The 24,341-nt window shown below is 41.2% G+C and overlaps 1 protein-coding gene across 8 annotated transcripts in view; it reads right to left on the bottom strand.

Moving 5' to 3' along the window:
• The window catches only part of ARNT2 (aryl hydrocarbon receptor nuclear translocator 2), a 201,280-nt gene that overhangs the window by 41,080 nt on the left and 135,859 nt on the right, over positions 1–24,341 (bottom strand). For all 8 annotated transcript variants that reach the window (XM_059912323.1, XM_059912322.1, XM_059912325.1 and 5 more), the window contains 3 exons: positions 9,108–9,184; positions 6,804–6,938; positions 4,399–4,473 (listed from right to left, as the gene is read on the bottom strand). In XM_059912323.1, coding sequence (XP_059768306.1) covers positions 4,399–4,473; positions 6,804–6,938; positions 9,108–9,184 — 287 coding nt within the window. The remainder of the gene's footprint in view (positions 1–4,398; positions 4,474–6,803; positions 6,939–9,107; positions 9,185–24,341) is intronic.

Here is a 24,341-nt window from a genome sequence, read left to right as displayed (position 1 = left end):
CACCGGTCTAGCGGCTCGGATCTGGTGCTCTCACTGCCGCGACCTGACTTCAATCTCTGGCCGGGAACCGGAAGCCCTGCTTCAAGCTGCTGCAGGCCGAGGCCAGCTGAGAGCGAGATCAGGTGGCACGGGTTCCCAGCATGTCGAGGAGACGGCCTTTTTCTCAGGGTCCAGAAAGGGTTCCTGGAGGGAGATGGGTTTGGGTGAAATGTTGGCAAGTGAACGCGCTGCACCTTCTGGGGAGGGCTCTCCTGGCAGAAGGAGCAGCGTGAGCAGATGCCTGGGGGCGGGGAGACCTGAGGTGCGACGGGGGATGGGACGAGGCACGTTAAGGCAGTGTGGGTATCACAGACCAGGCCTGGAGACCAGGCTCGTATGGTCAACTGCGCCTTATTCAGGTGCGATGCTAGTGTCCTAGATCACAAAGGCCAGGCATAAACCCAGCCTCGCCCAGCTCTTCCTGAAAACAGCTTTACTCATCACCACCACCACTACTACCACCGTCACCATTGAAGGCATCTGAGCAGAGAGAAGAAGGAACCTGTCTCAGATCTCACTGGGTTCCACTCTTTCATCTGACTTCTAGGTCAACTGGGATCCAGAGAGGGAATCCAAGAGCAGACACCAGAGCGAACTCAGGATTCCCAGCCAACCTCACAAACCAATCTCAAAATTCCTCACAAACTCGATCCCACTCCAAGGTTTCACGTCAGGGCCATTCAGATACTTTTGTTTAAATCCAGAGTTCAAGGGCTGACTCCGAACTGACATAGTCTCCTCCGTGCTTTTGCAAAAACGAGCCACTTTGCTTTATCAACATCTGTCCCTCACCCCGACCACCGGTGGCTAGAACCCAAAGAACACAAGCGAGGGGCCTAGGCCTGGCGCTCTGCAGGATGTCCTTGTGGCTGCTGCCTGCTGCCCGCTGAGCCCTGTGACCTGCCCTGGCTGCCGGCTCTCGGGCGTGGCTGCTTTGGCTTTGCCTCCTGCCTGAGGAATGAGGTGGCTGCTCTCAGAGCGAGGGTTACTTAAGCCAGATACCAGGGTGGGATCGATGTTAAATTCCTGCTTTTCCTTTTAAAATCTCAGGGGTGCTGTCAGATGGTGAGGCCGGTGTGGGGCTTTGGTGATGGGGATGGATGCTTTGGAAGGAGGCAGGCTCCAGCCCTAGCTCTGTTATTGCCTTGCTGTGTGACTCGGGGCAGGTGACTGAAGCTCTCTGAGCCCTGGTTTCCACTGCAAAAACGTGGGGATGATAATATACTGTGAAGGATTGAGGATCATACAGGATAATGTATGACAAAGGGTCTGGCTGGTTACCAACAGTGATGGGGGGGGTCCCATCACTGTTAGAGCTTCATTTCCATATGCAAATGAAGCCAACCCAGTCCAAAGAGGACGACGCTAGACCACGCAGTTTATAATAATTTCCACATATTTAGCAAAGATGGCATAAGAGATATACTATAGCAGTGTTTATTGAATGTTTAACCATTCTGATTTCACATTTTTTCCAAACTGAAAGTCACCTGCTGTGGGTGACAATCCATTTAGCCTACTTTATTAAGAGCATCCACATGCAAACGCCAGAGCCAGTGGTGGAGATGATGGTGAAAAGCACAGATGTGGAGCGTGCCCACAGGAAGCTTATGTTTTAGTAGAGGAGACAGAAAAAAAAAAAAAAAAAAGGAAATCAATGGACAAAACAATTGAAAACTGGAATAGTTGCTGTGGAGGAAAAACGAGGGACTGAGAAGGAGGTTAGGGCATTTTTCTCAGCTAGGGTAGTCACTGATGGGGTCTCTGAGGTGACAGGAGTTAAAACCTAAAAGATAAGAGGTGTCGGTCACGTGAAGAGTGAGGGTCAGAGGAGACACGTGCAAAGGCCCTGAGGTGGGAGAAAGCATAATGTGTTCAAGGAACCAAAAAAGAAGGCCAGGGTGGCCCATGTGTAGTGAACACATGCAGATGAGACACGCAGGGCGAGGTTCCTGCAGCCGTGGTGAGTAAGGGGCTTGGACCTGCTGCTAGGTGCACGGGAAAGCCATCGGCACTTTTTAGGTAAAGATGTGGCAAAATCTAATTTACGTTTTCAAAATGGTTTGGCCTGGGACAAGAATAAAAGCAGGGAGACCAGCCAGGAAGCTGTTGCAAAAGTCAAAGTGAGAGATACGGACAGGTGGCCTAGGCAAGGTCAGTAGGAGCAAAGAGAGGGAGAAGGGGGCGGGTTACGGGTGTCTCTTGAGGTGTAACAGGAGCACTCGATGGGCTGTGTGGAGGGAGATCAAGGGAGAAGTGAAGACTGTTTCTTGGTTTCTGGCCTTTGCAACCAGAAAGACAGTGGTGCAAGGGAGATTGTGGGCTGTGAGAAGAGAATCGAGCATTCTATGTTTGAAGGTTAATGTGCATTCGAGTGCAAGGGTGGGGTAGGTGCCTGTATATCCGCAGGCGATGGTCTGGACTGAAGTCATCCAGTGGATAAAATCGCCTGGGGGAGTCTGTTTCTGTTTTGTAAATAAGTTCATTTATATCATTGGAAAAAATTAGATTCCACCGATGAGTGATATCATATGGTATCTGTCCTATTTACAAAACAGAAACAGACTCACAGATTTTGAAAACAAACTTATGGTGACTAAAGGGGAAACTGTTGGGGGGGAGGGATAAATTAGGAGCTTGGGATTAACATACACACACTACTGTATATAAAATAGATAACCAATAAGAACCTACTTACTATATAGCACAGGGAACTCTACTCAGTATTCTGTAATAACCTATATAGGAAAAGAATCTGAAAAAGAATGGATACATGTATACGCATAACTGAATCACTTTGCTGTACACCTGAAACTAACACAACATTATAAATCAACTATACTCCAGTAACATTTTTTTTAATGAAAAAAAAAATCGCCTGGGGGATATTAGAGCGAAGGAGAGAAGGTCCCTAGGGCATCATGGCTTGGAGACGCAGGCAGAAGAGGGACGACAAAGCAGTCTGACAGGTGGAAAGAAAAAAGGAGCTGATGATGTTTGGGAAGAACAGAGCGGAGCGCACAGGGCGCAGGAGGGGTTACGCGATCTGCGTGCACAGGCGGCGGGTAATTGGAGCACTAGGTCTACTTGTGCAGACATATCCAGGCCTTTAATAGGAGAGCTCGGCTGTCAGAGGCCCTCATTCTGAAACACTTGTAAAGCAGAATGTCAAGGACTTATTCTCTCAGATGAATGACGAGCTATTATTCCCTCTTAAAAAGTCATTTAAAGGCCCCTCTGCTGTAACATTGCCCGTGCTTTTCTTCGCGGGGGCTGAAGCGAGTCGCCGGAGTCCTTTGAGAAACTGGCTCTCTCTCTCTCCTCCCAGGTGGACCCGGGCTCAGGAGGTGGTAGGTCCTCAGTGAGAAGCCTGGTTCTCTCACTGACTGCCCACGTGACCCTAAGGTGCTCTTCCTTCACTGAGCTTCACTTGACTCACCTGTAGCATGAAGATAATAACGCCCATCTCCTGTGACTGTCGTGAAGGTTCAGGAAAGCAGTGTGCGCGAAAGGGATTTGCATAGCGCCTGGCACATAGTAGGTGCTCAATAAACAGTAGCTGATCATAATGATGCTCGGGATGCAGTCAGTAGTGCGGCCTTCCTCTCAGACCCTCACGGTCATCCTCAATCCTTCTCTCTCCTTCACTGTCTCTATCCAGAGCATCACTGACCCCACAACCGCTTCCTCTGCTGCTCCTACCCCATTTCAGGTCTCACCATCTCTCACCCGGGCAACTGAAGCAGGCTCCCAATTTGTCCTTTGTTCCAGTTATTTCGTACCCGTGTCTCTCCTGCATACCTGGGCTGCCAAAATCGTTTTTCAAAAACATTGCTCCACTTCAAATCCTCAAGGGAATCCGTACTTAAATGACTCAGGAGAGAATTTAAGCGCCTCACAATGGCACATGAGGCCCTTCAGAATTTGGCCTCACTGGCCTCATCTTTGACCACTGCCCACCTCCTCCCCACAAGCCGGCCAGTGTCACTCCAGCCGTGAGGAACTACTCATAACTCTCCCAAAAGGCCACGCTCTTTTGCATCTCAGGTGCTGGCCCCTCTGTCTAGAATGTCATTTCTTCTCTGCTCACCTTTTAAGACCCATCCCAATTGTCGCCTCCCCTCGGAGACTGTTCTGGCCTCTTCCCCACACTGCCAACCTCCCCCTCCTCTGCTCTTCTCCCATGAACAGAAATTCCTTCCTGATGGTCTGCCGTCCCCGCTGGAGTGCGAGCTCCTTCGTGGCAGGGGCCCTGACTGATGACTTCGGTGGGACCCTGCTGGCCTGCCTGGCATATCGAAGGACTACATCCGTGTGCACCCGGCTTCTACATCAGCTGTAAATGAGCACTGGGGGTACCTGCTGAAAGCTCTCCCGCAGATGGCTCTGATCCTCAGAGTGGCAGAATTCCAAAATGTCCTTTCCTAGAAGATCCTAAATAAAGAGACAAGCTTTAATAATCTCCAATCCCACGTTTCATGTTTTTATATCTCGCTGTTAGACAACAGTGTTCACATACACCCCCTTCAACCCTTTAGCTCACACCATCATTAGGGGGAAAAAAGTGGATGCAAATTTTCTCTTTGAGCAATCATGGAGCTGGCGTCTGGGACGCTATCCTCAGTCCTTTCGGCATGTTCAATACCGACTTCTAATTTTGCTAAGGCATTAAGAGCAGCAGCTTCAAAACGCAATTTTATTTTTGTTTGCCTTGGAGAGGCAAACTGCACAGGCAAACTGTAATAAACATATTTTAATAAACAAAAAGAACGCAAATGATAGCATGAGGACAGATGTGTTGCCTATGAAAACTGGAATTGTTTAAATGGGGAAACTGCAGCTCTCTCGTGCCTGGAGAAATGCTGTTATCATAAAATAACTGTACTTGCTAAAAGCCTGTTTACTACCTACCTTTGCTCCTCTATGTTTCATTCAAAGGACCCAGCATTAACCCCAAACAAAAGTGTTTTGCAATGAAACCAACTATAAAAAGATAAACCGTCAAAAGGCAAATGCGTTGTAGGAAAGTGGTCCAGTTGGAAGTGCCTTAAATGGCAAAGGATTTAAACTAAGTCATCGATCAGAACCCAAATCAGCAAATGGCCTCAGTGGGAGCTGACACTGACAGTGGAAAGGAAGTCTTATTTGTGTGCCAAAAAGCATCTAGATGCCCATGGAAGGTGCCGGTGGATAAATGGATCTGGCTGGAAACAGAGGGCCATCAGAGGTTATGGTGATTTTGGAAACAGATTAATTTTCCCCATCATTCCAATCCAAAATCTGAAGTTTGCATCAACCTAGAGATATAGAATTATATGAATGGTTCCAATATTTCAATTTGGTCTGTTCTAAAATATATATGTGGGCTTCCCTGGTGGCTCACTGGTTAAGAATCCGCCTGCCAATGCAGGGGACACGGGTTCAAGCCCTGGTCCAGGAAGATCCCACATGCCACGGAGCAACTAAGTCCGTGAGCCATAACGACTGAGCCTGTGTGCCACAACTTCTGAAGCCCATGTGCCTAGAGCCTGTGCTCTGCAACAAGAGAAGGCACCGCAATAAGCCCGCGCACCGCAACAAAGAGTAGCCCCCACTCGCCGCAACTAGAGAAAGCCCGCATGCAGCAACAAAGACCCAACGCAGCCAAAAATAAAATAAATAAAATAAACAAATTTATAAAAAAATATATATATAATTAAAATACCCATATCAACATAGCCCAAACTTTGTTCCTTTTTTTTCTTTCTTTTTTGTTCAAATGCTTTTTATTTTGAAAATTTAAATCTACAGAAAAGTTGAAAGGGTGGTATGATAAACACCTGTGTGTCATTTAGCTTGATTCATCAATTGTCAATATTTTGCCATATTTGCATTTTTCTCTTTCTTTCATATATATGTAAACATAAATATATAAGTGAAACATAAAATATATAATGAAATATCTTTCATATATACATATATTTAAAAATTTTTTATTGAATCATTTGAAAATAATTAGCAGAAATCATGACACTTCTCCCTGAAATATGTACCTCATAAAAATGACACCATCTCACAAATGCATAATATACCATATTATGCCTAAAAAAAAATCAATAATTATTTGATAAAATCACCCACTATTCCATATATATTAACATTTCCTCCCAAATGTCCTTTATAAGTCTTCAGGCTGAGGACCCAATTAAGGCTCTTACATTGCATATTATTATTTTATCTCTTTGGTTTATCTTAATTTGGAACAATCTCTCCTGCCTCTTGGTGTTTCTCATGACTTCTGTGTTTCTCACGGACTTTTTTTAAAATAAAGGCCTTGAAAATGTGCCCCCTGTAAAAAGAGGTTCCAAATACATTTGAGAAACAAGCAGTTAGACAAAATTAACTGAACATCTTTAAGACTTTTCAGCGTCTTTCACACTAATATACTTTTAAAGTTCCTAAGGAGATTTCCCGTTTGGTGTTAATCAAACTTAATTGATCAGAGAGCCTCTTTTTCATACAGCATTTTAACTCTAGTTTGAGAAAGATCAGCTAGATTAAACGAAATGGTTAGGACAAAAAATGGAGAGTTAATTTTAAGCATTGAAGTGGCAAACAATGTTCTTTTTTGCTTTGGAAGGACATTACTGTACCCAGGTAGGGAGATGGATTTTTATCCTGTGTTTCCCTATATTGTGATGTACAATATCTCAAACAAATGAAGTAGGTGCATTTTAAGTAAAACTAAATCTCTAGCTGACTGCCATGAGCTCAAAACCACCTACCTGGGGTTGGTAGCCAATCACACTGATGCATCTTGGGTCCACAAATGTGATGATCCCATCAGAGTTATGCCGGGATAAGAATTCCGTTGGCACCGACATCCCGCTCATGTCCATGCACACAGGAGAGCTGGTCACCTGGATGGAGAAATCCACAGGGAGGTGGTGATGGAGACTGAGTTAGAGAATGGGAACAATCCATGTGGATTTTTTAAAAAATTAATTAATTTATTTATTTGTTTATTTTTGGCTGCGTTGGGTTTTCGTTGCCGCGCACGGGCTCTCTAGTTGCGGTGAACCAGGGCTGCTCTTCGTTGTGGTGCGCAGGCTTATTGCAGTGGCTTCTCTTGTTGCGGAGCACGGGCTCTAGGCACGTGGGCTTCAGTAGTTGTGGCATGTGGGCTCAACAGTTGTGGCTCGCGGGCTCTAGAGCGCAGGTTCAGTAGTTGTGGCGCGTGGGCTTAGTTGCTCCACGGCATGTGGGATCTTCCCGGACCAGGGCTCGAACCCATGTCCCCTGCATTGGCAGGCAGATTCTTAACCACTGCGCCACCAGGGAAGTCCCCCATGTGGATTTAATTTCACAGATCCCTCCAGGTCATGAGTACAATGAGTCTAAAATGTTTCAAACTGCCTTGGCCACACCCTGGGCTAACCAGAAGAGTGGACCACTTTCTTTACATTTCTGAGCCCCAGTTTCCTTATCAGTCCCTGGGAATTAGGAAGCTGTAACCTCATAGGGTGGTTGTGAGGTTCAGAGAGACACTGCACGTCAAACCCTGGCACAACACCTGGCACACAGCTGGTGCTCAGAAATGTTAATACCCTTCCCTTCCCCCACCTTCCCATTACTAAGGATGGGAAATGAGTCTAAGGAACTGGTCAAAATATTTGGAAAGTCTATATTTGTGAACTGAATTTACCCAAGTATTCTTTCTTCCCCATTTGCAAGGAATAACCAATGCTTATCACATGTGAATGGAATAGCTTATTCACCTGTCTGAAAATGGTAAGACCTAGGAAACCAGGGATGTGAAAGGTCAGTGTCCCCCTGAACTACGTCTATCATGGCCCCTTCATCAGTACGGAGAAGGCGCTCGATGCCACAAGGAGAAAGACTGAGTGGCTACTGTGTGTGCCAGGCATGAAGCCAGTGGACTTTATATACATTATTCAGCATATCTAATTCTCAAAAGATTAAAAAGACACATTTTTTGCCCTTGAGGAGCTTGCAAGGAAGGGGACTGCCCTCAACTAACTATACGAAAACAGACAGTGAAGAATCATAACTGACGTATAAACCCAATGCCAGTCGTGTAGGGAGGAGGGGATGATTCATTTTGACTAAGCAGATAAAGGAGTCATTTCACTGGATCTTGAAGGATGAGGAAATAGGAAGTAAACAAGAGGAGAAGGAGTTGTGAAAGGAGAAGAAGGGAAACAAGGAAATACCAGGCAGAAGGAACAGCCTGTGGACACCTGCAACGGTGGGGAAGTGCACGGTGGGCTTGTGGAAAGGGCATGCTGTGGTTTGGGAACAGGGCATGAGAGAGGGGAGGGAGGAGGTGGGGTCTTAAGATGAGTGAGTGCTTTATCCTGCAGACCATGGGGCAACATTCAAGGGGATTAAACAGGGGTGTGAAACAACAAGGTCCTACTGTGTAGCACCAGGAACTATATTCAGTATCTTGTCATAACCTATAATGGAAGAGAATCTGAAAAAGATATATCTGTCTATGCAACGGGTTGGCCAAAACGTTCGTTCGGGTTTTTCCGAGAAACCTGAAAGAACGTTTTGGCCAACCCAATATCTATGTGCCTATGTGTCTATCTATGTGCCTATGTGTCGATCTATGTATCTATGTGTCTATGTATCTATGTATCTGTCTATCTGTTTATCTATCTATATTTCTATTTATTTTTCTCTATATATCTGAATCACTTTGCTGTACACCTGAAACCAACACGATATTGTAGATCAGCTATACTTCAATAAAAAAAATTTTAAAAACCCTGGTGTGATGTGAGCAGAGCTCAACTTTGCAGTAACTGGCCCACACGTGGGGACGGACTGACTCAGGCCCTCAGTGAAGCAAGGACAGCTTGCTTCTGCTGCTCACAGCTCACAGGCCCTGCCCCCCTTCTTCTCCCAGATTCAGTCTCATCCTTCTCCCCCAGAGTGAGACACAGAACCCAACAATACTGAGGACACAGGAGGTCGAAAAAGGCATCCAAACCTACAGGCTCTTGCTCTTTGCAATAATAAGCCTTCCCTGGAGATCAAAAAGGCTGTGAGCTTTTTCTTACCTGGAGTCTTCCAATTGCCACAAGGCAATATTTACTGCTTTGTCCCACGTCAGCATCTTCTTCAGGTATAGTCATTCCTGAAATGAGAAATGCCAGAGTCATCAACGACATGTCCAAGATGAATCGAAAAGGGGTAAAAGTGTCCATGATTTTATTTACATAATCAAAGATACAGATCCACTGTTGACCCTGCAGGGTCTGGGAAGCTAGCCAATGAATTAACCATCCCTCGCTCATTTCCTGCTCCTCTCTCTGCCTGATGTCTTTTGATAATTTCATGGTCCATTATCATCCGCATCTGTGGATGATGCAGAGGAATTTAAGGAAGATGAAACAAATTATTCATTTATACATTTGCAAAACTTGGCTAAAACACTTGGTTATAAGAGAAATTTCAATAAGAAGTGTATATGGGCACTTCAAATTACATAAATATTTCACTTATCTGCTGCCAAAAATCAAAGACCACCAGAGGCAGAATCATAAACAAAAACAAAAAACAAAAAATAAAACTCACCAAAACCAAACTTGCCAGGCAAGAGAACATAACCAGTGTTCACCCTTCTGATGTAAAGTCAGGGTTTTCAAGGGATAGAAAGGAGAAACTGGTGATGGGAATGATGATTAAGCACTGAAAACCAGTGCTCTGGATAGGAAGGAATTGGTTAAAACAATCCTCATTGTTGTTGGTTAGAACTGTTGGAGTGAAACAAGCATTCTGCTCTGATATCTCCTAGACAAGAGCTGTTAAGCAGAAAATTCCCTTTTATACTGCATTAACACTTAACATAAGTATTTTCGCACTAGGTCAGACCGAAGGTTCACGGTGATAGAATCACACAAGCACAGTGACACACCATCACGACAGACTGTGGAGGGAGTGTTAACACGACTCTCGCTGTAAGGGCCAGAGAAATGTCACTCCCTCCTCATCCCCACCACCCTCTTCACACTCCCCTCTGCCTCCCCCGCCCGCCGGAGGTAACCAGCCCCTTAGGTTTCTGCTTTATCCTTTGCTGTATTTCTTTTGCACAAATGAGCATCTGTCTCCTCTTCTCCTATGAAGGGCAGTGCACTGTAGATGCTCTTTTGGGCTTTGTTTATTTCACTTCACAGTATGTCCTGAAAGTCACTCCATAATTATTCATAGAGCTCTTCTTTATTCTTTTTTCAGAATTGCATATTGCTGCGTTATGTAGAGTAACCAAGGTTGAATACTACCACTCACTTATGTATGAACATTGAGGTGTTTCCAATACTTTGTAACTACAAACAAGGCTGCAAAGAATAGTCTTGTGCACACACATTTTCTTAAGAATTGGAGGTCTGGATACACCCAGAAGATACACCTACCTTAGAAGTGGGATTTCTAGGTTACAAGGTAAGTGTATATGTATGCAGTTTTGTTAGGTGTTGCCAAATTCCCCTCCAGAAGGAGTGTACCAATGCACATTCCCACCAACAAGGTATGAGAGGCCTTTTTCCCCAGTCTTGGCCAACAGAATATGTTGTCATATGATTTAATTTTGGTCAGTTGGATAGGTTAGAAATGGTATTTCAGTGCTGTCTTAATTTGCATTTCTCTAATTATGAGTGAGTCTGCACATCATTTCATATGTTTGAGGATCATTTTTGTATCTTATCTTTTAGTGAATTGTCTGTGTATCTTCCCCATTTTTTTTAAAAGGTTTTCTTTTTCTTTTTTAAATTTATATATTTTATTTTTTGCTGTGTTGGGTCTTCGTTGCTGCACCTGGGCTTTCTCTAGTTGCGGCGAGCAGGGGCTACTCTTCGTTGAGGTGTGCAGGTTTCTCATTGCGCTGGCTTCTCTTGGTGCAGAGCACGGGCTCTAGCGCATGTGCTTCAGTGTGGCACGTGGGCTCAGTAGTTGTGGCGCACGGGCTTAGCTGCTCTGCAGCACATGGGATCTTCCTGGACCAGGGCTCGAACCCGTGTCCCCTGCTTTGGCAGGCGGATTCTTAACCACTGCGCCACCAGGGAAGTCCCTTCCCCATTTTTCTATTGGGATTTTGATCCTTTGCCCCTCAATTTTCAGGAGTTCTTCGTATATCAGGCATATTGAGCCATTGTGGTATATGTTGTGAATATGTTCTCCCGGGTGGCCCTTTGTCTTTTGACTTCCCTTACGATGATTGAAAAAATTTATAATTTTTACGTAGTCGAATTTATCAATCTATTACCTCTAGTATTTGAGTCATAATTAGAAAGCCATTTCCTACACCAAGGTTAAAGAGAAAGTCAGCCATGTTTTCCTCTGATATTTTATGGTTTCTTTTTTTACATTTAGATCCCTAATCCATTTGGAGTTATTCTTGTGTAGGGGTGTGAGATATACTGGATTTAATTTTATCTTTTTCTAAATGGCTATCCAGTTGTCCCACTAACATTTATTAAAAATGCAGTGATTTGCGATGCCACCTTTATCATACTATAAATTCTGATATGTATTTGGGTCTAATGCTGGGCTTTCTCTTCTATTCCAGAGGCCAATTGTGCATCAAGCATTAGTACCACACGATTTTAATTACAGAGGATTTATTGTATGTTTTAGTATCTGGCAGGGCTATTCCTCCCTTGTAGTTTTTCTTTTTCATTGTTTTCTTGTCTATTCTTGGACGTTTATTTTTTCACATGAACTTAGTATCAACTTATTTAACTCCATAAATAGCTTGCTGTTTGTTTTATTAGGACTGCATTAAATTTATAAATCAACTTCAGGAGAACTGACATCTTTATAAGGTTGAATTGTCCTACTCAAGAACAGGGGATGTTTTCCATTTGTACGCCTGCTTTTGTGTCTTCCAGAACTGTATTAAAAATTTCCTCATATATACTTGTACTTTGTATACTTATGAAAATTCCTAAGTACTTACATTTTTTAAAAAATTTAAGTGTAATTGACATATTAGTTTCAGGCGTACAACACAGTGACTTGATATTTTTATAAAATGATCACCACAATAAGTCTAGTTACCATCTGTCACCTTAAAAGTTGTTACATTTCCTATGCTGTATGTTACATCCCTGTTACTTATTTATTTGATAACTGGAAGTTTGTACCTCTTAATTCTCTTCATCTATTTCACTCTCCCTCAACACCCTCCCCTCTGGCATTCGTTTATCCTCTGTATCTATAAGTCTGTTTCTGTTTTATCTTGTTTATTTTCTGTCTTGTTTTTTGGATTCCACATATAAGTGAAATCATATGGTATTTGTCTTTTTCTGCCTGACTTATTTCACTTAGTATCAATATAATACGCTCTAGGTCCAACCAGGCTGTCACAAATGGCAAGATTTCATTTTTTTTTTTTATGGCTGAGTAATATTTAGTTGTGTATATATACCACATCTTTTTTATCCAGTCATCTATCAATGGACACTTAGGTTGCTTTCATATCTTGGCCACTGTGAATAATGCTGCAATGAACATAAGGGTGCATATATCTTTCTGAATTAGTATTTTGTTTTCTTTGGAAATATGCCCAGAAGTGGAACTGCTGAATCAGATGGTAGTTCTATATTTAATTTGTTGAGGAACCTCCATTTTGTTTCCATAGTGGCTGCACGAATTTACATTACCACTAGCAGTGCATGAGGGTTCTCTTCTCCACATCCTTGCCAACACTTATTATTTGCTGTCTTTTTGATAATAGCTATTCTGACAGGTGTGAGGTGATTATCTCATTGTGGTTTTGATTTGCATTTCCCTGATGATTAGTGAGGTTGAGCATCTATCTTTTCATGTGTCTGTTGGCCATCTGTAGTCTTCTTTAGAAAAATGTCTATTCAGATCCTCTGCCCATTTTTTAATTGGGTTGTTTGTTTTTTTGATGCTGAGTTGTATGAGTTCTTTGTATATTTTAGATATTAACCCCTTATCAGATATATCATTTGCAAATATCTTCTCCCATTCAGTAGACTGCCTTTTCATTTTAATGCTAGTTTCCTTCTCTGTGCAAAAGCTTTTTAGTTTGATGTAGTCCCATTTGTTTATTTTTGCTTTTGTTTCCCTAGCCTAAGGTGACATATCCAAAAAAATATTGCTAAGATGGATGTCAGAGAGCATAGTATATTTAGTTCACAGAGTTTTATGGGTTCAGGTCTTACATTTAAGTCTTTAATCCATCTTGATTTTTTTTGGTATGGTGTGAGAAAGTAGTCCAGTTCGATTCTTTTGCATGTGCTGTCCATTTTCCCAACACCATTACATATATGTATGCAAGCCTTGCTGGCCTTCAATGCCAGATGTCTGGGGGCTTGTCTTCCTGATGCAGGACTCTCAGTCCAGGGAGTCCGATGTGGGGCTTGGACCCCTCACTCTTTGGGGAGAATTTCTGCAATTGTGATTGTCCTCCTGTTCGTGGGTCACCTCCCTGGGGATGTGGGTCTTGACTATATGGCATGTTTGCCCCTCCCACCCATCTTACTGTGGTTCCTTCTTTATCTCTTTAGTTGTGGAAAATGTTTTCTGCTAGTCTTCAGGTTGTTCTCACTGGTAATTGTTCTGTAAATAGTTGTAACTTTGGTGTGCCCATGGAAGGAGGTGAGCTCAGGGTCTTCCTACTCCTCCCATCCTAAGTATTTAATCTTCCTTCTTGCTATTATAAATGGGGTTTTCTCTACCCTTATGCCTTTTGTGTATTGTTTATGTATACAAAGACTACTGACTTTTGTATATTAACTTTGTATTGTGTTACTTCACTGAATTATTGCTTCAGTTAATTTTATTATTGATTCACTGGGCTTTTGTAGGTATATTATCATATAATTTAAAATAGAGATAGTTTTCCTTCTTCTTTACACAGGTTTTGCCTCTGATTTCTCTTGTTTAATTACATGGGCTAATATCTCTATTACAATGTTGACTAGTAGTAGAGATAGTGGGCGTTCTTGCCTGGTTTCTGATCTTAGTGGAAATGTCTCAAGGGTTTCTCCGCTAAATAAGATACCTAAAAAGTTATCTCTGAATTACTGTTTGGCATTTCTGCAAATCTCTTTTTATTTTAATTAATTAATTTATTTATTTATTTATTTTTGGCTGTGTTGGGTCTTCGTTTCTGTGCGAGGGCTCTCTCTAGTTGCGGCAAGTGGGGGCCACTCTTCATCGCGGTGCGCAGGTCTCTCACTATCGTGGCCTCTCTTGTTGCGGAGCACAGGCTCCAGACGCGCAGGCTCAGTAGTTGTGGCTCATGGGCCTAGTTGCTCCGCGGCATGTGGGATCTTCCCAGACCAGGGCTCGAACCCGTGTCCCCTGCATTAGCAGGCAGATTCTCAACCACTGTGCCACCAGGGAAGCCCTTGCAAATCTCTTTAATGCCTTGCTTCATAGTAGATAGCTTTATTCTATTATCTGCTGTGCATAAAGTCTATTACAATATGTTGTTTTACTTGAAGAATATGAAGAAAATATAGCCTCACATGGAGGCTAGTTGGAGGGGGGAGAAGTTTTTTAAGGTAATTATTGATATTCTTCTTTGATATTTTCCTAAACCTTGACAAGTGATAGTTTCTTAAAGGTTAATTGAAATGTGATTCATTGACTATATCAATGAATTTTTCATACTCTGTTACATGAAAATAGATTGGTCTAACACTTTGACTGGATCTTTTACCCATACATGATTTTGAACATCATATATTGGTCATTTGGAAAATATTGGTTTACCAAATTACACAGATCTTCTAAATGTTGACACATTACATTATACAATATAAAAAAAAAATCACACTTGTTAATTTCACCATGTATTGCATCAGAAGATATGGTTAGGTATTGGTCATGATTATGGTGGTGGCTACAACTTTTCCAAAATTCAAATTTTCACTAAACAGTTTGAATTTTATCACTGACAACAAATACTATCAACTGTTTTCCTTGAAGTGACAGGCTCATTTTAACTTTTTAAGAAAAATATCTGCCAAACACACAAGTTTGAATAACCATAGTTTGTTGTCATTCTTTCAAGTAAAAAAATGGTGTTTGTGAAAAAAGCAGCTAGTTCAGCTCACAACTCAAACAACTGCACAAGTGCTTTTCCTTGATACAATCAGCATGCTTTGGTATGCAGCAGAAGTCACTTTATACATACTGACAATTTCAGACTTTAATATAATTAATATTATTATTATTTTTACTTCTTCATCAAGGACATTCTCAAGTGAAACCAGCACTTTTAAATTAAATTTTGAAGTTAATTTTTCCTGCAAGTGCATGGTGATAAACCCCAAGCATGAGAAATGTGAAAATTACACCAGGGCACGTCATAAGTGTCTCCAAACCAGTGATGAAGAGAAAGTCTTCAGGACTTCTCTGGTGATGCAGTGGTTAGGAATCCGCCTGCCAATGCAGGGGACACGGGTTCGAGCCCCAGTCAGGGAAGATCCCACATGCCATGGAGCAACTAAGACCCTGCGCCACAACTACTGAGCCTGTGCTCTAGAGCCTGCGAGCCATAACTACTGAAGCCCACGTGCCTAGAGCCCGTGCTCCACAACAAGAGAAGCCACCGCAATGAGAAGCCCGCACACCGCAACGAAGAGTAGTCCCCGCTCGCTGCAACTAGAGAAAACCCACGCACAGCAACGAAGACCCAACACAGCCAAAATTTAATTAATTAATTAATTAATTAAAAAGAAAAAAAAAGAGAAAGTCTTCAAAGAATCCAGAGGGAAAAAAAAAAGACGTTTACATACAAAGGAACAAAGATAAGTATGACAGCTGATTTCTTGTCAGAAACAATGTAAGTAAGAAAATAATATTTTAAAGTATTAAAAAAAAAACCTGTCTACTTAGCATTCTATATCAAGTGAAAATATCTTTCAAAAATAAAGGTGAAATAAAGACTTTTTCAGACATACAAAAGCTGAAATAGTTCAGCAACAGCACACCATCATTATTAGAATGTTAAAACCATCTTTATGCCACAAGAGAAATAACATCACATGAAAAAATGAATCTACACAAAGGAATGAAAACCACTGGAAACGGTAACCATGAGTAAATACGTAAGTGTTTTTTCTTTTTTTTTTGCCACACCACGCGGCATGCAGGATCTTAGTTTCCTGACCAGGGATTGAACCCAACCACCTAGGAATTCTCAAGATTATTTTCCTGTGAAATAAATCAGTAACGTAAAAGCCAGGAGGGGAAAAAATGGATGCACACTATTGTGAGATTGTTATACTGTATGTGAAGTGGTATAATATTGCTTGAAGATAGACTCTGATAAGTTCAGATGCATATTATAAGCGCTACAGCAACCATTAAGATACCAAAACAATTACAGCTAATAATTCAAAAAAGGAGACACAATGAAATCATTAAAAAATTCCAAAAGAAGGCAGGAAAAGAGGAAAAAGGGAACAAAGGACAAATAGGAACATAGAAAACGATACATAAATGAACCATAACAATAATCACATTAAATATAAATGGTCTAAATGCCCCAATTAAAAGGCCAAGTTTATCAGATTGGATAAAAAAGCAAGACCCAACCATATGCTGCTTAGAAGAAATACTAAAGATCTAAGTTCAAGCTTATTTGTGTCTTAGATGGTTTTTAAACCCTCTTGGGGGTAGTATCCATATTCTTCAGTTTCACTTCATGGAAACTTCTCTAGCATGGTATATGCCACTGACAATATATGACACAGAAGTCAGGGTCCTGGAGCCACACTGGCTAAGTTCCATCTTAGCCTGCATTAAAACTGAGGTCCGTGTGACGACTCTACATCCACCTTGGGAGAGGCCTCTATGTGCTACAATGCTCATGAGTGGTACAGCAACTACTGTCATTGACTGCAGTTCCAGAAATTACTTGAGAAGGAAGTTAAAGTGTTAGAAGACTGAATGCACTGATTCACATCCTTCTTCACTGATTTGTTCATGCCAATCTTGATAAACAGTCTTATTCAAGAGAGGGCTGCAGGAGAAACAGTGACTATAAGGAACCATCCCATCTACTCTTTTATCCTCACCCTCTCCCCACGCCCAACTCTTCTTCCACTGAATTTGGCTGACAGTGGAAAAAGTCTCGAGGGGCCACTTGACTCATACCACTCCTCAGGTTCTGTGGTCTAAACCAAGTTCAGATCCAAGTTTTTCAAATCCTAGTTTTTCCAGAAAATGGACAAGTGGGTATCTTGGTTTAGGGTCAACCCAAAGCAGAGCCTGAGACAGGACTTTAGTGCAGATAGTTTACATGGGAGGTGAGTCCAAGAAAGGAGGGGCGAGCCAGTGAGGAGAGTGAAAGAGAAAAGGAAGAAAAACCAAGATCAGGGAAGCGCCTCCACACTCTGGGCTTTGCCTACAACTGGGCCAACTGTGACCCTTGCAGGGGAGTCCCTGGTGCAGAGGAGAAAGACACCACATTGTGTGTGTTTTTTTTTAAAATATATGTTTATTTATTTATTTGGTTGTGCCGGGTCTTAGTTGTGGCAGGCGGGCTCCTTAGTTGCGGCATGCAGGCTCCTTAGTTGCAGCATGCATGTGGGATCTAGTTCCCTGACCAGGGATCAAACCCGGGCTCCCCGCGTTGGGAGTCTTATTCACTGTGCCACCAGGGAAGTCCCAGACACCACATCTTGATATGGGATGCTGTCAGCCTGAGGTGAGTCTGAGCTCACCTGCTGCATGCAGCTGAGGCTGAAGTGCCATAGGGCACCAGCGGTGTCTGTTAGAGTGACCCAGCCTCTTCTACCCTCTGCTTCCTTGTCTGAAATGGGTATGAAATAGCTCACCTCATGCTGTGAGGCTTGAATGAGAGGATGCGTGGAGTCCCCAGCCCAAGGCCCGAATGTCAGCTTCTTTCTCGCTTCCCTGACCTCACTCCCCAACTGCTGGTAGCAGGTACATCTGTGGGCAGTGGGCACAGATGCATCTTTGCCACACTTAGGATGAGGGTGCAATACCATTGGCCAGAACAGGAAGCAGAGAGGACAGCATGAAGAAACCATGTTTTTCTGTTCTATCCTTTGGAGGAATCGGGCAGGATGAGGCTCTCATTGGCTGATACCTGAGACCATCTGCCTAGAGATATCACAATCCATTTGTTGATTCGTTCTTCATCCCATCAGTGTTGATTGAGAATTTTCACAGATTTTTAAAAAATAGCCACAAATGCTCTTTACGTACCTTCTATCAAGAGTTGAAGTTAGATTCCCTTGTGACTACTTTGACCAATAAAATACAGTGGAAGTGACACTGTTTGGCTTTTAGACAAGGGGTCCCCGACACTGAGAAGCAGAGACGGGTCATCCTTACTGCACCCTGTGTCAACCCCTGGCCCACAGAAGCTGCAAGTATAAATAAAATAGTGGTGGTTTTATCAATAAAATAAAATAAGGTGTCTCAATTAGAAGGTGCATCAGTCTAGAAGTGTAGAGGAAGAGAGCTGATGGGGGCCCAAGCTACAAGTCCTTTAAGTGTATAAACAGGCTCATCTGTAAGAAGGCATTTTAATCCACCAACTATGATTATGTTAAAATAATCCCTTGGCTTTGCACAAATGAGGTGGAAAGTTGCGACTTATTAAATAAATAGTTTTGGCCTTCACGTGGGCAAGTAATCTTCAGTTGTGAATGAGATCCAAGTATGTGTTCGCAAAATTTCCAGAAAATCTTCAGTAAACCCAAACTTCCTTAAAGGAGTTTATTTATGTGCCTGTCTGAAGGTTCTCCTTAGGACATTGGACTCAGTTTTCCCCTGAAAGGGTTGGCATCTAACAAACACAGTGGAGACAAACATTTGTAAAGGCGGCTCTGACACAATCCCACGAGCAGCTGTAGGGATCCAACTGCCAAGAAAGCCGTGATCATCGATGCTCAGACTACCAGGGTCTATAGGTGGCTGCGGATGAGCACAGGAAGGCAGGCGCAGGCTCTGGCACTGGCAGGCGGAAAGGATTCGGGATCAAGCCCTCACATGCTTTTCTGATGAAATGCCTCTGACAGGGCAGTGATGTGCAATCTCCAGATTATCATCCAGATATTTGGATTTTCTCTATTTTCCAAGCATTGCTTGGGTAATACTCTCAAGTTACAGATGATCTTTTAAAGTGGTTTTGACTTTCAGTACTCAACAATAAAAAGACAAATATCCCCAATTAACAAAAGGGCAAAGGATCTGAACATTACTCTAAAGAAAGTATATGAATGGCTAGTAAGCATGTGAAAAGATACTCAACATCATTAGTCATCAGGGAAATGAAAATCGAAACCATAATGAGACACCACTTCATACCCATTAGGATGACTCTAATAAAAAAAATGCAATAACAAGTGTCGGTGCGGATGTGGAGAAATTGGAACCCTCATATACCGCTGGTGGGAATGTAAAATGGTACAGTCGGTTTGGAAAACAGTCTGGCATTTCCTCATGAGGTTAAACACTGAGCTACCATATGACCCAGAAATTCCACTCCTAGGTATGCACCCAAGAGAAATGAAAACATAACGTCCACATGAATGTTCACAGCAGCAATATTCACAACAGCCCCAAAGTGGAAACAATCCTAATGCCTGTTAACTGATGAATGGATAAACAGAATGTGGCAAACCGAGACGCTGGAATATTATTTGGCAACAAAAAGGAAATACTGACACATGCTACAACATGGATAAACCTGAACAACATCATGGTAAGTGAAAGCAGTCAGTCACAAAAAGTCACATATTACATGAGTCGACTTATATGAAATGTCCAGAATAGGCAAGTCCACAGATACACACAGTAGATTAGTGGTTGCCTAGAATTGGGGGGAAACAGGGCATAGCTGCTAATGTGTATGGAATTTCTTTCTGGGATAATGAACATGTTCTAAAATTATTTCTAATGATAGTTGCAAAACTACGTGAATATACCCCAAACCATTGAATTGTACACTTCAAATTGTACACTTTATGATATGTGGATTATATCGCAATGAAGCTGGTACATAAACAAGATTTTGAAAAAAAAGGAGGGTAGAAATAAGGGGAGTAAAAGCCACTCGTAAGGCCTACCACAAGAATATCAAAAGTGATGTCTTGGTATATTTCCGTCCAGTCTTTTTGGAGCAAATTTAGAAAACTATAGATAAATAAAAGGACAAACATTAAAAATTAACCTTGGCCTTCCCTGGTGGCGCAGTGGTTACGAATCCGCCTGCCAATGCAGGGGACATGGGTTCGAGCCCTGGTCCAGGAAGATCCCACATGCCGCGGAGCAACTAAGCCCGTGCGCCACAACTACTGAGACTGCGCTCTAGAGCCCGCGAGCCACAACTACTGAGCCCGTGTGCCACAACTACTGAAGCCCGCGCACCTTAGAGTCCGTGCTCCACAATAAGAGAAGCCACCGCAATGAGAAGCCTGCGCACTGCAACAAAGAGTAGCCCCCGCTCACCGCAACTAGAGAAAGCCCACGCGCAGCAATGAAGACCCAACACAGCCAAAAATAAAAAAAAAAATAAAATAAAATAAATTAAAAAAAAAATTAACCTTAATTATGCTTAATATCCTTATGTCCTTTACTGTGTGTATATGTGTATAATAAAATGTCTTTTTTTTTCTTATATTGTTTTATAATCTGCTTTGGAAACTTTCCAGCTTACTGAGAAAATCTTTCAGTGTGTTGAAACATTTTTGTGTTTTCATTTTTCTTTGTATGGATGTGCTGTGATTTGTTTAACCCAATCTCTCTGATACTTAATGCATTTAGTTTTTCCCCAGTTTTTCATACATACAAGAAATATAATTACTTGCATCCTTCTAGACAAAATCTTGGAGCATACCAATGATTTCTTTAGCATAAAAATCCTTGGAGTGAAATTGCCAGCTCAAAGAGTATAAATGGTACTTTATTATTAGTTATATTTGCTTCTCTCTGATTTTCTTTGAACATGTATTTGTTTTCCATTTGTTCTTTTATGGGTAGCCTGTACGTGATTTTTGCCATATAAAAGTTCTGTTTGCAGATTTTTTCCTCATTGATTTTAAAACTCTTGTTATATATTAAGAATATAGGACTTCCCTGATGGTGCAGTGGTTAAGAATCCGCCTGCCAATGCCGGGGACATGGGTTCGAGCCCTGCTGCAGAGCAACCAAGCCTGTGCACCACAACTACTGAGCCTATGCTCTAGAGCCCACGAGCCACAACTACTGAGCCCGTGTGCCACAACTAGTGAAGTCCATGCGCCTAGAGCCCCTGCTCCGTAATAAGAGAAACCACCGCGATGAAAAGCCCGTGCACCGCAACGAAGAGTAGCCCCCGCTCGCCGCAACTAGAGAAAGCCCGTGGGCAGCAACGAAGACACAACGCAGCCAAAAAAAAAAAGAATATATATGGGTCTCATATAAGTTACTTTCTATATTTTTTTTCTTTAAAGTGTTTTCTTTGTTTATTTCTACAGAGAGTATGATTAAAGTATAGATAATCAAAACTGTCAGTTTTTACTCTGTGGTTTTTGCCTTTGGGGGTCATTCTTTGAACAGCACAACCTTTATCCTTATAGATTAAGATTCCTTAAGGATTTTATATAATCCTTAAGATTATATAAAATATTCACCTATATTTTCATATAGTACTTTTATAGTTTCATACTTACCTTTAATAAATCTGAAACTTATTTTTGATATGCTGTATTTCATGGTTTTCCAAATGATCAGTCAGTTGTCCTCAAACTATGTACTAATTTTTTCCTTTCTAACTGAAAATGCAACTTTCATCACACACCACATTTCGAAAGATACTTGGGTCTGTTTAGGTCTTTTATATTTGTTCAGTAATTGGATTTATAAAATTCATCGATCACATCTTAATTATTTAGGCTTTAAAAAATATTTTCACATATGGTAAGGCAATTACTCCCCAGTACTCTGTTAATCAAAGTTTTATCAGCTATCTTTTATATTTATTTGACCGTATGAATTTCAGAATTAATTTTCATTTAAAAGAAATCCCACTGGGGCAATTATTAAAACTGTATTAAATTTATAGATTGGTTTAGAAAAAACTGAAATCTTTGTAATACTTAAACCTCTATATCAAAGAATACACGTGACTCTCCACTTAGCTATATTCATATATAATTCGTATATTAGCTACATTCATATCCTTCAATATTATTTTGTAGTTTAAGTGAAGAAATCTTCTACAATATATTTCATGTTAATGTTATTAGCATGTATTTTAAATTGTTGCTATTTTTATAGATGGGTATTTTTTCATATGCTATTGTCTAATGTGTTACTGATTTTTTTAGTATTTCCTAAATGGCTTTGTATTCAATTTTTTAAAAGATTTTCAGTAGATTGGATTTGGTTTTTCAGGTAATCATATCTTTTGCAAGTAATGTTAAGTCTATCACCATTTTCTTTCTTTTCTTCCTTTCAAGTAGTTATGCTTTATTTCCTTTCCTTTTTAAAAATAAATTTATTTATTTATTTTTGGCTGCATTCGGTCTTCATTGCTGTGCATGGGCTTTCTCTAGTTGTGGCACGCAGGCTCAGTAGTTGTGGCGCACGGGCCAGGTTGCTCCACGGCATGTGGGATCTTCCCGGACCAGGGCTCGAACCATGTCCCCTGCACTGGCAGGCGGATTCTTAACCACTGCACCACCAGGGAAGTCCTTATTTCCTTTTCTTATTTTATGGTCTGGAGTAGAAATTCCAAAACAATGTTGATTAATAGAGGTGATACTGAGCACTCCTCTCATATTCCTCATTTTAATTAGAACCCTTCTAATATTTCACCATTCTGCAAGATACTGATTGTTGGTTTCAGATATTCGTTTTGTCTGCATTAAGGAAACATATTTCTATTATTGGTTTACAAAGACGTTTTATTTAAAAAAATTAATAGCTAAAATTAATTAGCTCTCCTCCTTTGATTAATTACATTAACAGATTTCCTAATGTTAAAGCACTAAGGTAGTCTTGTAATTAATACATATATGTATAACGTATAACTGTTAATTTGATTTGCTAACATTGCATTTAGCATCTGTATGTTCATAAATGAAATTGGGTTCATTGTTTTCTTTTTTAAAATGCCCTTGTCAGTTTTTGTATCAAAGTTGTGCAAACTTTAAGAAAGGAAGCAGTACACTTGCTATCTCTTCCTGTGCTTTTTAAGTGTTTAAATAATTTGCTCATAAATCCTCTAGGCCTGGCACCATTGGGGAGAGCAGTTCTTTGTCAGCTTTTGCAATTTCTTGCCTAGTTTTGATCTCCTCTCATTAAAAAAAAACAAAAACCTTTCTTTGATTCAATTTCCCCAGAAATTAGCTTTCTTCCCAAAGATTTTAGCATGTATCAATTTAAATTATGCACACTATGCTTATAAGTTTTTTAACTTTCTCTGATAAATCTCTTCACCCTTAACATGCATTTCTTTTCTTTCTTTTTTTTAAAAAAATAGGAATAGACTTGTCAGAGGTTTTCTCTTTTACCAGTCTTGATGAATAACTATCAATAGGATAATAATTTTGTTTTCTAGTTTAATTTTTCTCATTTCTATTTTTTCATTAATTCTATCCTTTTAGTTTGCTCATGGTATTTTGTTATTCTTTTTCTATGTTTGTAAGCTAAATAAGTTCTATTTTCATAAGTTAAATTCCTAATTCATAAGTTAAATACCTAGTTTTCCCACACTTAATAAGAAAAGCATTTCAAGCCACAGCTTTCCTATAAACACTCTTTTGGCCACATCCACTAAGTCTTGATATGGAATGGGGCCATGGTTGTTAATTACAAAACAGTCTTTAATGAGAGTTTAATTTTGATTTCCATCCTGCACCAAAAGTTAGCCAGGATAGGTTTCTTTGTACAAATACCATAACTGGTTTACCTTTTCATAAGGACACAAGTTGTATTGGATTAGGGGCCCACACTACTCTGGTATGATCTCATTTTAACTTAATTACATCTGCAAGGACTCTATTTCCAAATAAGGTCACATTCTGAAGTACTAGACATTAGGGCTTCAACACATGAATTTTGTAGGGGGACCCATTTCAACCCCAAACACCTCTGTGAATACTCTATTCTTGGCCTTTCTAACAGGTTAGCCATGACACAAACCTAGCATATGAACTGGGAGAACCCCTTCCTGTACCCACGACAAGTGTCACTAATTGGTTATGGTATATTTTCCCACTAGTTCTTGAAGCAGATCCAAAACAGTTCATCAAAGTGGGCCGTAAAATAAAACGTATTTGCCGCTTCTGTTTTCT

Source organism: Balaenoptera ricei, chromosome 2 (genome assembly GCF_028023285.1).
Source record: "Balaenoptera ricei isolate mBalRic1 chromosome 2, mBalRic1.hap2, whole genome shotgun sequence".
NCBI classification, from domain to species: Eukaryota; Metazoa; Chordata; class Mammalia; order Artiodactyla; family Balaenopteridae; genus Balaenoptera; species Balaenoptera ricei.
The sequence above is the reverse complement of the archived record's forward strand: the minus strand, read 5'-3'. Positions and strand labels throughout refer to the sequence as shown.